The sequence below is a fragment of the Lagopus leucura genome, unplaced genomic scaffold, assembly GCF_019238085.1.
Source record: "Lagopus leucura isolate 7727_CA_CO unplaced genomic scaffold, USGS_WTPT01 Super-Scaffold_100030, whole genome shotgun sequence".
Classification (NCBI taxonomy): domain Eukaryota; kingdom Metazoa; phylum Chordata; class Aves; order Galliformes; family Phasianidae; genus Lagopus; species Lagopus leucura.
Genome location: NW_024962281.1, coordinates 4,487,277 through 4,500,022, shown reverse-complemented (window position 1 = coordinate 4,500,022; position 12,746 = coordinate 4,487,277). Strand labels below are relative to the sequence as shown.

Here is a 12,746-nt window from a genome sequence, read left to right as displayed (position 1 = left end):
TGAAAAATAGTCCTTCTAGGGTGACAGCAAGAAAAACATGTTCAATTACATCTTTTTCTCTTTTTGCCTTTCTACGTCCTGCCTGGAACTGAACAAATCAGTGCGGTGTAGGAGAGCAGCAGCACACAGCACTGCGAGGGGCACCACCTTCCAAGGGTTTGGTGCAACTCCTTCAGAGCAAAGTGCAGTGCTTCAGTAAGTCAAGGCATATCCTCAAAGCATCCAATGTAAACATGACATAAGGTTCTTTTGTAATTACTGTCTACATAAATGAACCTAGATAGAAACAAAACGCCAAGCGTGCCTGCTCCTACATCAACATACTTCATGATTGAGAATAAATAAATTGCAGAACTGGAAATGTTGAGAAATCCCATATGGGATGGAATGAGTTTGGAAGGTCTGTGCTGTGTCCTTGGTTATACCCAGGCTTCCTCGGTGATCTCGCTTCGGTCATCTGAGATCTTTATGTGTCAGGTCCATTGTAATGCAATTGAACGAACCACATTTCTGCACTTCAGTGCTGGGTGGACACATCTGTTACTGTTTGGAGAAAGCCCATTCCTGCAGCTCAAAGACCCAGAGAAGGATCATAAATAAGAAGAACACATTCAATTTGCTTTCAGATTCTCTGCTGAAAGTGCCATATTAGTTCCAATTTTAGTCAAATGTAAAGCAATGAAGTGTATTTAGAGCACAGACACATTGATATAGAAGTGGAATAAGTCCCTGTCTGATCTGTTGTCCTGCAAATATAAATATTTTCTCTTTTGAGTCATTTACAGAATGTTTTCTGGCAACTGTACAGTGAAATGCAAATCTCCTGTCCCTGCTTCTCTGAGAATCGATTGCTGGGAGGATACCATACTGCAAATTCCCCTCTGGAGGATTCACTGACATCATAGGGAGTGCAGGCTGCTAACCAAGCACTCAGCTTAACGGTCAGATAGCCCAAACCTCCCTTTGGTGTCAAGGAGGATTCCATGAAGTTCAGGGCTGTATTTAGGATTTGGCTCTGCACAGGTAGAACCAAATTCTGCCTTATGTGGCAATTACTTTTTCAGAATCAAATACTCCTCCCCAAAAAACCCAGAACTCTCTATTTACAGAAAAACATTTTCTATGAAACACTCTGGTTTTGTAGGTTGTAGATTTAATTAAATAAGCACACATTTAGATTTTGTAAAAATTATTATTAATTTCAGGTTTGCTCACATTTAATTTTAGCTTCATATCTGTATCACAAGCCTGGAGATTGGGAAGTAAATCTGCCTTTATATGGCAATGAGAAACTTTGTAAAGCAGTACTAATGAGGAAGAAAATGAACATTAATTAAACTTGCGGTTACAGGATAGGCTGAAGCTCTGGAGTCTGAAGCAGCAGTTAGATGGGTTGCTTCATTACAGCCTAGAACAGGAGCTGTGATGGGAATGGGAATGAGGAGACAATTAAGTTGCTCACTGAGTGCACATTTAATTAGCCACAGGAGGTAAAGCTCTAAAACTCGGGATTTTCTGTAGATCCTAAATATGCCAGGCAGTTTTTCCATCAAATTACACTTTTAAAGAATGCCTTTAGAAATGTGAGTGGGGTCGGGGTGTTGAGGAGGTGAGGTCTGCTCCAACACAGAGCTGTGCGTGGAGAGCTGCTGGGAGGCCTGGCTGCGGGGATGGGGCAGCAGGTCCCGTGGGGAGGGGTGGCCTTGTCCTGTGTAGCTGGGCAGGTAGGGAAGAGCCCCTGCCATCCTCACGCTTATGGGTGTCTGTAGATCCTCTGGTCCTTGAAAGCCTGGCAGGTCTTCAGTGGCACAGGAGCTCTATTGCCCCCCAAAGAGATTAGTGCAGCCCTAATGCCAGCCCTGTGTTGCTATGAACTCATTTGTGGCTTATCAATATAATCTTTGTCTTAATTAGACAGGGCAGTCACTCTGCCATCCTTACGGGTTTTTTTCCTGAGTGGCTTTCACTTCCAAATAACTGCCCTGCTAACCTTTGCAGAGGTTTTGATTCTTTGAACTGCAGTTTCCTTTTGATTAAGTGTCTTCTGCCTTTAATGCATATTAATGAGTGCTAAGCAGTGCCTGACTAGAGTAATTTGCTGCTGGGTTCTGGGAACCCTTGGATGGAAGGCCTGGGGATGTCCTGCTTTGGGAAATAGTGGGATTTTATGGGCTCTTTGCTACAGTTCATTGTGTTCCAAAGACAAATGCATTTTCAATTAATTTGTATTTTTATTAGTCACAGGACACAGTCACAGCTGCCATCATTATTTTGCAATATTCTCACACTCACTTTAGTTTGAACTTAGAAGCTCCAGAAGATGAGGATGTAAAGGCTTGGTGGGACAGAGGCTGGGCCCTGCTCCTGGCTGTGTAACACAGCATCTGCGTGGCTGTGAGGGGACACCATGGGCATGTTCCTGAGCCTGCATGAGCAGCACTGCCAGGATGGGCAATGGGCATTACAGACCGGGGCAGTGCTGGCAGCAGTTCCTTGCAAGCTTCTGGGAGCTGTTCTGCCCAGAACTTGAAGAGACTGAGAACTGAAAGGCTTAATTCTGTTTGCACATTGCCTGGAGTAAATGGAGGATAACCCAAGATTGTTCTCAAGTCTTCTTAGTCTAGCCAGTATTGAAAGGAAGGCACAAATTTGCTCAAACAATGCAACACCTGGTGCCTGCAAGCAATCGCAGCTTCCTGGTGGCTTTTTTTGAGATGTTCTGAGTTTTATCAGAACAAAATCGTGAGGCAATTCATCCTGAGCTTTTCAAATTCAAAGCACTTGGCAAAAAACATAAGTCAGCCTTTTGAATTATCCTACAAGACTGTTGTTATGGTAGTTAAGAAGTAGAGAAATGAACACGAAGAGGTTAAACCTCTCACTTGAACTGGCAAGGAATTGCGTAGTGGAGAAATGCAGGAGTACCATGTGAATGGGTCTTGTATAATTGTGGGTATGCTCTTGGGCAGATGGCTTGAACTTTGGATTGCTGTGGGAACTCTGCCTTGCAGTCTCAATGAATTTTCTTCTTAAACTCTTAAATAAAGCCATATTTTCTTACTTAATTCAACTTAAGACACAAAAATAAATTGGCTAATTGAAAAACTGTGTAGAATCTATAGAAAAATATATAATTCTTTTACGATCCAAATACACACAATTATAAAAGTTGTTCTTCTAAAACCAGCAGTAGATCAGATCTGACAGAAGTTGTCTGCCTGGTAATTTCCATGGAAGGTTTGAACTCCAGGCTCTCATTGGCACATCCCTCTGCACGTCCTGCAGGTATGGACTGCGTTTTAAACAATGCATGAACAATTAAGAATTGGCATTAGCTGCTGAGGTTTAATAATAGGTTTAAAAAGTCCAGAAATATGTAGAAACATGTTTTCAACAAAGCATCTTGCTAAAAGCAAAATCCTGTTTTTTCATTGGATGTCCATGTGTTTCTCCTGGGCATGTGTATGGCACGTGCGTTGTATGCTGCGCAGGTAAGTGTGCAAATGCCTGTTCCTTCTTCATCCTTAGTTGTGTATTTCTCATTAAAAGACTTTAGCATTGCTGGATATAATATCCAATATCAGAAGAAATGTGGGCATATGTACAAGTAAAATAAGTATTAAAAGGAGAATGAAGGGTAATTCGGTTCTGAAGTTGTCATGTACTCCTCAAAACACTCCAGAATATCAGTGGCTGTCTCTCTGGGTTGAGCACTTGCTTGTTTTAGCTGCCTTCAGCTGCTGAGCCTGTCTCACCTTTTCTGTGCCTGATGTAGAATCTAAATTAGATAAGAAGAACCAGGACAGGATTTCAAATTCAGTTTCCTCTCTTACAGGCAGGATGGCACTGGTTTAAATTGCTTCGATATAATTTTGCTTCTTTAATCCTTCCTCTTCAATCTGTTTCTGTATACATTACATACATGAAATCTGGGACTGGAAATCTTGCCTAATGTGAGTTAAGACATGACAAATGAACCTGACATTTTTCCAAGGAGTGAACCGAAGAACAGACTGTATTTATAGTGGTAGAAATGCAGTTTGCTGCTTGTAGAAGGAAAAATATGAGTTGTATGAGAACTTTACTGCTGGGATATGGTAAGGGTGTTTTAGATGATGCTTGTTTCAAGTGAGGGTACTGAGTTTGAGGCAGGCAAACTGCTTCTCCTGGAAGCCTGAGGTTGAGTTTCTCCCAGCAGGGCTGGGGGTCCCAGATGCACAGGTCCTGAGAACTGTCATCACATCCAGAAGCTCCCAGTCCAGTCCTGTCAGTTGGGTGTCCTCAGTGGGCAGAGTGGCAGGAGTGTGATGAGGAGGGAGGTTCTTCTGAAGGTCATTTTGGCTTTCTGTCTTTAACAGTTTAAAGTTATTCCACATGAACAGTAAGGCTTTCAATTTACACGGTAACTTTTTGCCACTTGAAGTTCTCAAAAACAGATTTGGAAATATATGCAGAAAAATGGACTGAAGCCAACCAGCTCTGCAGGGAACTGCTGCCCAATGTATCCTGTGCCCTTGGGCAGGGCTGCATGTGGGAGACACGTGTGGAACACCGCGGTGCCCAGTCCTTCCACCTGCATGAAAACAACAGAAATACCTCTTCAAGGTGTTCAGGCTCTGTGGTGGTTTCCCTGCCGTGCTCAGTGCTGAGGATCATTGGGATGATGTTCCTCTGAGATGCTCTGCAGCAGTGTAAATGTCTCAGTTTTCCATACCAGGGCAGCCGTTCCAGGCTGAATAAGCTTTTCTCTCTTAGCAGAAGTGCTGCTGGCACCTTTCTCAAAAGGAGCTATGGCTAATTCTTGAAAGAGTTCTTTTATTTCTCTTTTTTTGTCAGTGCAACGCTTTGTGTCAAGGGGAAAATAATCTCTGCGCTTATTTGCCTGCATGTAATCTGTAGCACTTCTGTTCTGCTTCTGAACAAAAAGGCTGACTACAGTTTTTGGCTGTGGAACTGCCCATCAGGACCAGCTTACAGCACTGACCCCATCCTCTGTTTAGCAGATAGGAGGCACTGGAGCAGTCTGTGGCTGACAGATAGCCAAGGTCATATTAACTTGCATTGTACCTGGTTTCTAATTGAGATGGTATTTCCTAGACAGGTTCTCAGACCTGTGCTTCGCTCATCTGGTTTAAGGAGAAATCCCTTTGGTTCAGGGTTTTACCTTTTGTCCTTTCTTGTCAAGTCGGGGAAATGGAACTTCATTTTGCTCTAATAAGGAATTCACCTGGCTTCCTCTCTGCATCCTAATTGCTCTCTAGAGGACACTAATGTGTGCTTAAGCATACTGTAACTATTTACTCACAGTGTCAGCTGGGTGTGCAGTAACACAAAATGTTCGATCTCTGCCCTGTTCCTCCAGGCTGGCATGATTCGCACGGACAAGGACGAGTTCTTCATTGAACCTCTGGAGAAGGGGACTCGTGAGGAGGAGGAAGGAGGCAGAACACACGTGGTCTATCGCAGAGCAGCTGCCAAGAAGCAGCTTCCAATTGAGGACGCAGATACCCTGTACAAAGGTAAGGCAGAAATGTTAATACTGGCTGACATACAAAGTGTAACTAAAGGGACGTGCCAAGGTGGCTTGCGGACTGTTTTTGCTATCCTCAAAGTGGTGTTATTCCTCTGTAGGCAAAAAGGTAGGGAAGCAGTTCAGAAATTTATCTGGGATAAGCAAGCTCTGTAGCAGCCAAAACTATCTCCAGGTTGATGGAGCTTTGTATGCTTTAAAGAGCTTTCTTGGCTCTAGACACAGCATGAAGTCATTGTGCCAGCTAAGTCCCTGTGGCAGAGCAGAAGAAGGGGGTGGTGAACAGAGCAGCATTGCACGAGTGCTCCATCTGCTCAGACAGGTAGCAGTGCTGCCTTTCCAAAGGCTGTGTTGCAAAGCTGCAGCAGGGACCCCAGTGCTGAACATGATACATGGGCTTCTTGTGGTCAGTGACTTCACTGGGCTAAATTTATTCCCAGTGGTGAAATAATGGCATCTTCTGATATGAACACAATTTATTTATGGTTCTGATTTATTGGGATTTATTTATGGATTTATTTATGCTTCTGATTGTGAAATTTAACATAACATGTATGGAGTAGACAGCAGTAGTGTGGAGAGAATATTAAGTCACAGCTTGAACCAGTGATTGAGCACCTGGTGGGAAGGCAAGGCCAGCCCAGGCGATTGCATACACCTGAGTGACCAGAAGGGGAGGAACCAGGATCCACCCTTTCCCAGACCTCATTTAAGGGTTAGCAGTGGATGCAGGGGGGTTTTGTTGGAGATTTCTGTGTATCTGAGGCCTTCTGAAGGTAAGCAGCTTTTTTTTTTTTTTTTTTTTTTTTTTTTTTTTTTTCTCTCTCTCCCCAATTTATTTTTGTGCTTTCTGTTCTTTTATCCAAGCAGACCCTTACTCTACATAGCTTAAGATCATGCTACCCTGCCATTTTGCTGTGCTTTCCATCGTGTTGTGAGTAAAAAGATCTAAGCATAAGCAATCTTTCTATGCAGTATTTTCTGTTTCTTTTTAGTTATAGTTCCTCTTTTGGTGAATAAATAATGGATGCAAACCTTGTAAGTGGATGTTATGACAACTGGCTTTAACACCAAAATTAACTGGGTTGTTTGACAGGAAACAAAAAGCTGTGTGTATTTTCGCTCCAAATGCGTGCACCAAGCAACAGAGTTATTTGCTGCTGCACCCTAGAATCATCCTATTGCAGCGTGTTTTAGGTATAATGCAAAGTGTTAGACTTTCCTCTGCAGTAATATTCTGGGTGATCCATCTCTCTCTCGAATGCACTTTCAAAAGATAGATGTTGTAACGTGCTATCAAAGCTCTGCAGTGCTCTTGCATGTATTAATCTCCCCAAGCCCCATGGAGGAACAGTCATGGAGAGTAGGCAATGAAATTGGAGTTGTAGAATTGTGTTGGAGGGGACTCTTAAAGGCCAACTGCCCTGCAACAAACAGGGGCATCTGTGTTAGGGTAATAGTGTAATTGTGTACACAATAGTGCAAACTTCTCAATATCCAAGTTAATCTGAAGGAGAAAAAAAGAAGCAAACAATTGTAACCATCTGACTTTATTCCAGTTTGGCCACCAGAATGACCAGAATGAATGTTGTGACCAAAAACAGTGCTGTGCTGGGTTCTTCTGATTGCCTCTGTGCTCATTTTGGAGCAGAGCTGGGGGTGGCAGGCCTGAGAGCCGCAATCATATGGTGCAAGTTGCTCTGTTTGTAGGTTTTTATAAAATTATTGCAGTGTTGGAGAATATCAGGCAGTCACAGTATTTCCTCTTAAACAAAGGACTTGATGTTATTCACACCTTATGGCAGTGTTTTTGTTTTCGGATGGTAAATATTCCTCAGGAGTAGGAGTCTGGTACACAGCGAAGTGTAAATTGTAGATCAGCTTCAGTTACTGGCATGCAAGAGAAAGGCTCTTCTGACAGCTGTGTCTGAAAGCCTCTGCAGATCACAGCTTTTGGTGGGGCTGCACACGGACTGCCAGGTGGGACTGATGGCAAAGCTGTGCTGCAGGGCGGTGTGTGATGCTGGCAGCCTTCTGCTGCTGGGCCTCCTCAGGGCCTCACCACGCTGTGTGCCTGCATGGCCTGGAGTTTGTAAGCTCTGGTGCAAAGGCACGAAATAATAATAGCTGTCAGCCAGCACTGTGGAATTACAAAGCAAAGGTGCGGCTGAACTCCCACAAGCAAAGCTGAGCTGTAGCACTGACCGTGTCTGGAACAGCAGGTGTCTGTGCTAGGTAGGAACTGTCGTGTTTCTCTTATTTTACATTTTAGAATACGGAAACAAATGCAGAGAGTAATAATCTGCCCTCCACCTGTCCTCTCTTGATTTGTAAAATTGATAAAGATTAGTTTTTCTGTTTGGAAAAGCAGAATGCAACCACAAATTACTGCACTTGTTTTGGCGCCATGGGATTCTCTCTGCCTTTAACAACAAAAGAAAATGAACAGCTACTCTGAAACTGCTCTTCTTCTGTACTCTTATTAAACCTGACTTTTCACTCCTAACTTGCCATGGGCAACAGTCTTAGAAAGGACATGTTTTTCAGGGAAAAAAATATTTTTATTTTCTAGTTTGTCTTTCTGCAGAATGCATCTAGTTTTGTTGAATGAGTGTCAGAATACTTAGTGTGGGGTATTGGTAAGCACGTGTCTCCAAAACACTCGGAGAGAATCAATGGGCTTCTTTTAAGAAATCGCTTTCAGCATGCTCCTTCTATTTAATAAAGGAATAGTAAATAAATAAGAGATGGAAAAAAATAAAAGAACGTTTAACCCATTTAGCCAAGAGCTCTCCTCCTCTTCCATCATCCCTGGAGACATTGACGTAGTTGCCAAGTCCCATGAATTTACATGTGATGAATTGTAATGGTTGGACTATTTATAAAGATCAGCCTCCAGGAATCATATAAATATGGAATGAGGTTTTTTTCCCGCTAGTGGAGCTTCTGTCTCTTAACTGTTGATAAAAACTTGGTTTTCTATCTAAATATCTTAAAATGGAGAACATCACAGTATATAATATTCCACAATTTTGAAGGTAACATCTTTCAAAATCCTGGGAGATTTGGGAGAGGGTTTGATTTTTGAGTTTTTGGGTTTAGAAAGATAGATATGAGCTGCTTGTAAATGCTTCAATCTCTCCCACTCTTTGTTCCAGGTAAACATTTGCTTTGGCAGCCTGAATCATTGCATTTTGCCTGGTGTAGGACTACATGGTCTTAGTGAGAATTACAACATAAAGGGAACATTTCTACCTGTTCTGCCTCTGTAAACAATACAGTTTGTGAATGTATTGGAGAAACCCAAGCCTTGTGTTTTAGGCAACTAAAACTAAGGAATTATGCCATAAAAGTCCATGTGAGCTCACTATGGCTGTCTCAGTTGGGCTAATTCTTCTGGAAAGACACGTTATCGTGCCTGGTTGATGTATGGCAGGTATGGTAGAAATAAACCCAGCTTTGACTAGCAAGTATGTTTCTGCTGTTTGCATGCGTCTGATAGGTTATTTTCCTCTAGGTAAAAATAGTCAGCTGAAAATCTTAGCATTTCCAGTTGAATTCCTTCTTAAATAGGTGAGAAATTTTGCCTGATAGCAGTAAGGTTACCTACACAATAGAATTAAAATTAAACAGGCAAACTTGAGGAGGATTGTTTTTGTTTCTTGAAGCTGTGGTTTTTTTAACTGGAAATGTTCTTTAGGTGTTAAGTGAAGAGAGATGGAATCAATGGTTTTGATGAGGTCTTGATTTTTTTTGTCTCTAAAGATGATCTGAGTATCAGCCTTCTAAATCCTATCCACAGCTAAATCACTTTTTATGCTGATCAACTGAGAGGCAATGATTATATGAAAACTTCCTTAAGGTCTGCATTCTTTCTCAAAATCGTTGTTTAAATACATTATTTTGAGTTTTACTGTATTGCTTGACTGCTGAGAAACAGGAACTCATTTCAGTTGACATTTTTATTTACTGTGTAGATGAAGGATGACTTTAGCAAAGAGCTGTTTATTACTGAAGAAGACAAGGTAACTCTCTAGATGTTCTCGAGGCAGGGAGATTGTTCTTTCTTTAACTGCAAATGAAATCCCTTGGAATGGTGAAGTCCAACCTGACAGAAGTCCCAACAAGAATGCACTCCAGGCTGACAGGCTGGGCAGACTTGCACATCTCCTGGTGGATCCAGCTCCTTTCACAGCAGTGCTTGGCTTTGCCTGAGGTCAGATCTTCAGGGAGGTAGGACTTGGTGCTGAAAGATGTGATCACTTTATATGACCCTGTGGAGCACTTCCTGGGGCAAAAATGTCTTGCTTTTCTCTAAATGTCAACCACTGTTTCCTATTTTAAGTTCAGGGTGGCTAACACCCCTCCAGATATAAGTGTATGCCAGTCAGGTAAAAGGAAAGAAATGTTGGTCGCTCCTGTTGAAGAAAAGCACTGTCCCTTTCTGTATAATATCTGTACATTCGTAGAGCAGAGCTTCTCCTCAGCCACGTTACTGACACTTCCTGCCTCTCTGTGGCTGAGAGGGGCCAAATAAAGCCTTTCTTCTTTCTCACACTGATGGGACACTGGGGAGTCCAGAGGGTTTGAGGGCCAGTCCAGCAGGAGAGAAACCTCTTGTCAGTGTAAGCTGGGATAACCACACACTAGAAGCTGTTTGAGGGGTGAGGGAGGGAAGATAAAGTTTAAGAAACAAACAACACAGTAAAGTTGTAAAAGCTCAGTTGCCAGAGCTTTGCAGGTTTTAAAGATGATGTTTCAGATGAGGACTGCTCCATCATAGTCCATCAAACTGCCAATGTCATTGATTTACTAATGTATTTAAATTACTCTTTAGAAACCAACGTGAGTCTGTTGCACATTTCTGCTGGGCTGCCTGCAGCAGCACTCAGACTGGCTGTGGGCTGGCTGGGTGCCATTCTAATTTACAGAAACTTTTCTGGTTACCTTTGCAGAGGAACCGTTCCTTCAGCACACCAAAGTTTCTCCAGATTCAATCGATATTTCCTCTCAGAGTGTACTCCTGCTGATTAATTGCTGTTCCTTATTTTGTAGTCAGTAAGGCACTGATGACAGTATTTTTTTTCTCCTTCCTACATCATCTGTGCATGATAAATACATCTGTCTCTCTTCTGCCTCGGGTTTTCTCTGAATTGCACATTGCAGATTCATGGGGATTTTCTGGGAAGAGAAAGATCAAGAATTTAGTTGTGCTTCAGGTCTTGAATAAGTAGTGAGGTTATGCACTTCAGAAAAAGAAGTCCCAGAGGGTTCTCAGGCCATTGGATGTCACCCTTCCCAACCACAGATGTGGCTGATGAAGCAGTTTTTTGCTAGGACAGGCAAATAAGGCACTTATGTGAAACTCTTGGGTAAATCTGAAGATTCATTTTTCATAAACATGCAATAAATCATCTGGGATGATTACTTGAATGCTAATGAGCAGTACATTTTTACATGCTTGGCATGTACTAGAGGGAATAGACTTTTTTCCCAGAGTTAATGGAACTTTCTCCCATAGATGCATGCATTACCCCATAGTGGATTTGCACTGTACCCATCCTGTCCTCCCAGTCTGTTCTAGGCAGCTGTTCTTTTGGCTGGGAATAAACATGTAATGGGATCATTGAACAGAATGCTTTTTAAAAAAAGATTTAGTTATTTTCTGAACATTATTTGAATCTTTCTCAGAGATGAGTGATTTTTCTTGTTTTTTTTTTTCTCTAGGGGCAGAAGGGAAGTGTTTGTGTAATGGGAGACGCATGGTGATATTGTATGCATATCAGGGCTGCTATAAAACTGTTGGCTGCTTTTACAGTGGGCTTTTTTAAAATTTTTGAGTGTTTTGGAAATTGTGTTGTGGCTTCAAATGGTCTTTGCTGTCAATTAAAACAGCCCCCCAACACTTATTTTTCCAGATGCTAACAATCACTTTCCAAAGTTGGACGTGCTTTGTCATCAAATGCTGTGGTTGCTGCAGCACTGTTTACTTTCAGCAGGTACAGAATCCTGCTGTGCACAGGTGAAGGTGGTGGGGCAGCACAGCCATGTGCAGAGCGTGGAGCTGCTCAGGGATGCTGCATGCGATGGGGGATGCAGAGGGGCCGGAGCAGAGCGCTGCCATGTGCTGCTGGCTCCACTGTGGTTTCCTGGCCCCTCTTCAATGCACTCAACAAAACCACAGTCATTCCTTTAATAAATGGCTTCTAAACAAGGAGTACAGGAACATAATGATACTATATTAAGGACTTCCATTTCTATATTCATCCCTTCCCATCCTCGTTAGACAGCTGGAGATGCATGCAGACTTCGAGGAAGCATTTACGTGCATGCTTAGCTGCAAGCAGGTAGTGAAGTCAAACTGACTTCAGTAGCATTTGTATCCACATGTCTCTTAGGCCAAATGTTTTCTGGTTGGAGGTGGGTTCATCCTTTACTGATAAAAACTTGTTGCTGATGCTTTCTACTTCTTATCAATGATTCTGATAATTAAATGTGTTTGACTTGATTGTTTGTACTTACTGAAATATCAGTGATTCACTTGTATTGTTTTTCAGTTAAACAAATAATATTCAGTTCATTCTCAACTGACGTTCATTTTAGCTTTGCTGCTATATTGAAAAAACATGAGAAGGCTCTCAGTGACTGCTGTAAACAGCTTACAGCTGGAGCTGAATATTACCAAATGTACTGAGTGTTGCTAAATATAAGGAAATGATAATAAAGCTGGTCCATGAATCGAGAGCTTTTATACAAATGGTTCTAACAGATGAGCCCTCAAAAACATGGGGAAAATACTTTTTTTTTTTTTTTTTTTTTTACATTTTTCTATTAATTAATTCAGCACAAGGGGTGTGTGAAACTAAGCTTGACTAATCGCTTGTTTATGTTTATTCTTAGCCAAAACTCACTTGTTTATAGATACGTTTATAGAGACAAAACATTTAACAGCTTTCATGACTGTTTGCTTTATTCTGCTTTTTTACACCTGTTGATCTCCCAGGACTTAATGACTTTATCCTCACAACCTCATGGGAGGAACAAGAGAACAAAACACTGTCCTTTTGGACAAGGGTAGCATCAACCTTGTTTGTACTGAAAGCCTATATTGTCCTTTGCTGGTAATGACCTGCTGTCAGACCAGAGTTCATAGGAGCAGCGGTTCAGAAGTCAAACCTCGCCTTCCCATGCGAGTACTGATGTGTGTGTGTGTGTG

The 12,746-nt window shown here is 42.1% G+C and overlaps 1 protein-coding gene across 1 annotated transcript in view; it reads left to right on the top strand.

Moving 5' to 3' along the window:
• Nucleotides 1-12,746, top strand: part of ADAMTS2 (ADAM metallopeptidase with thrombospondin type 1 motif 2) — a 168,302-nt gene that overhangs the window by 56,477 nt on the left and 99,079 nt on the right. Inside the window, exon 3 of the mRNA XM_042881583.1 lies at nt 5,363-5,519. Coding sequence (XP_042737517.1) covers nt 5,363-5,519 — 157 coding nt within the window. The remainder of the gene's footprint in view (nt 1-5,362; nt 5,520-12,746) is intronic.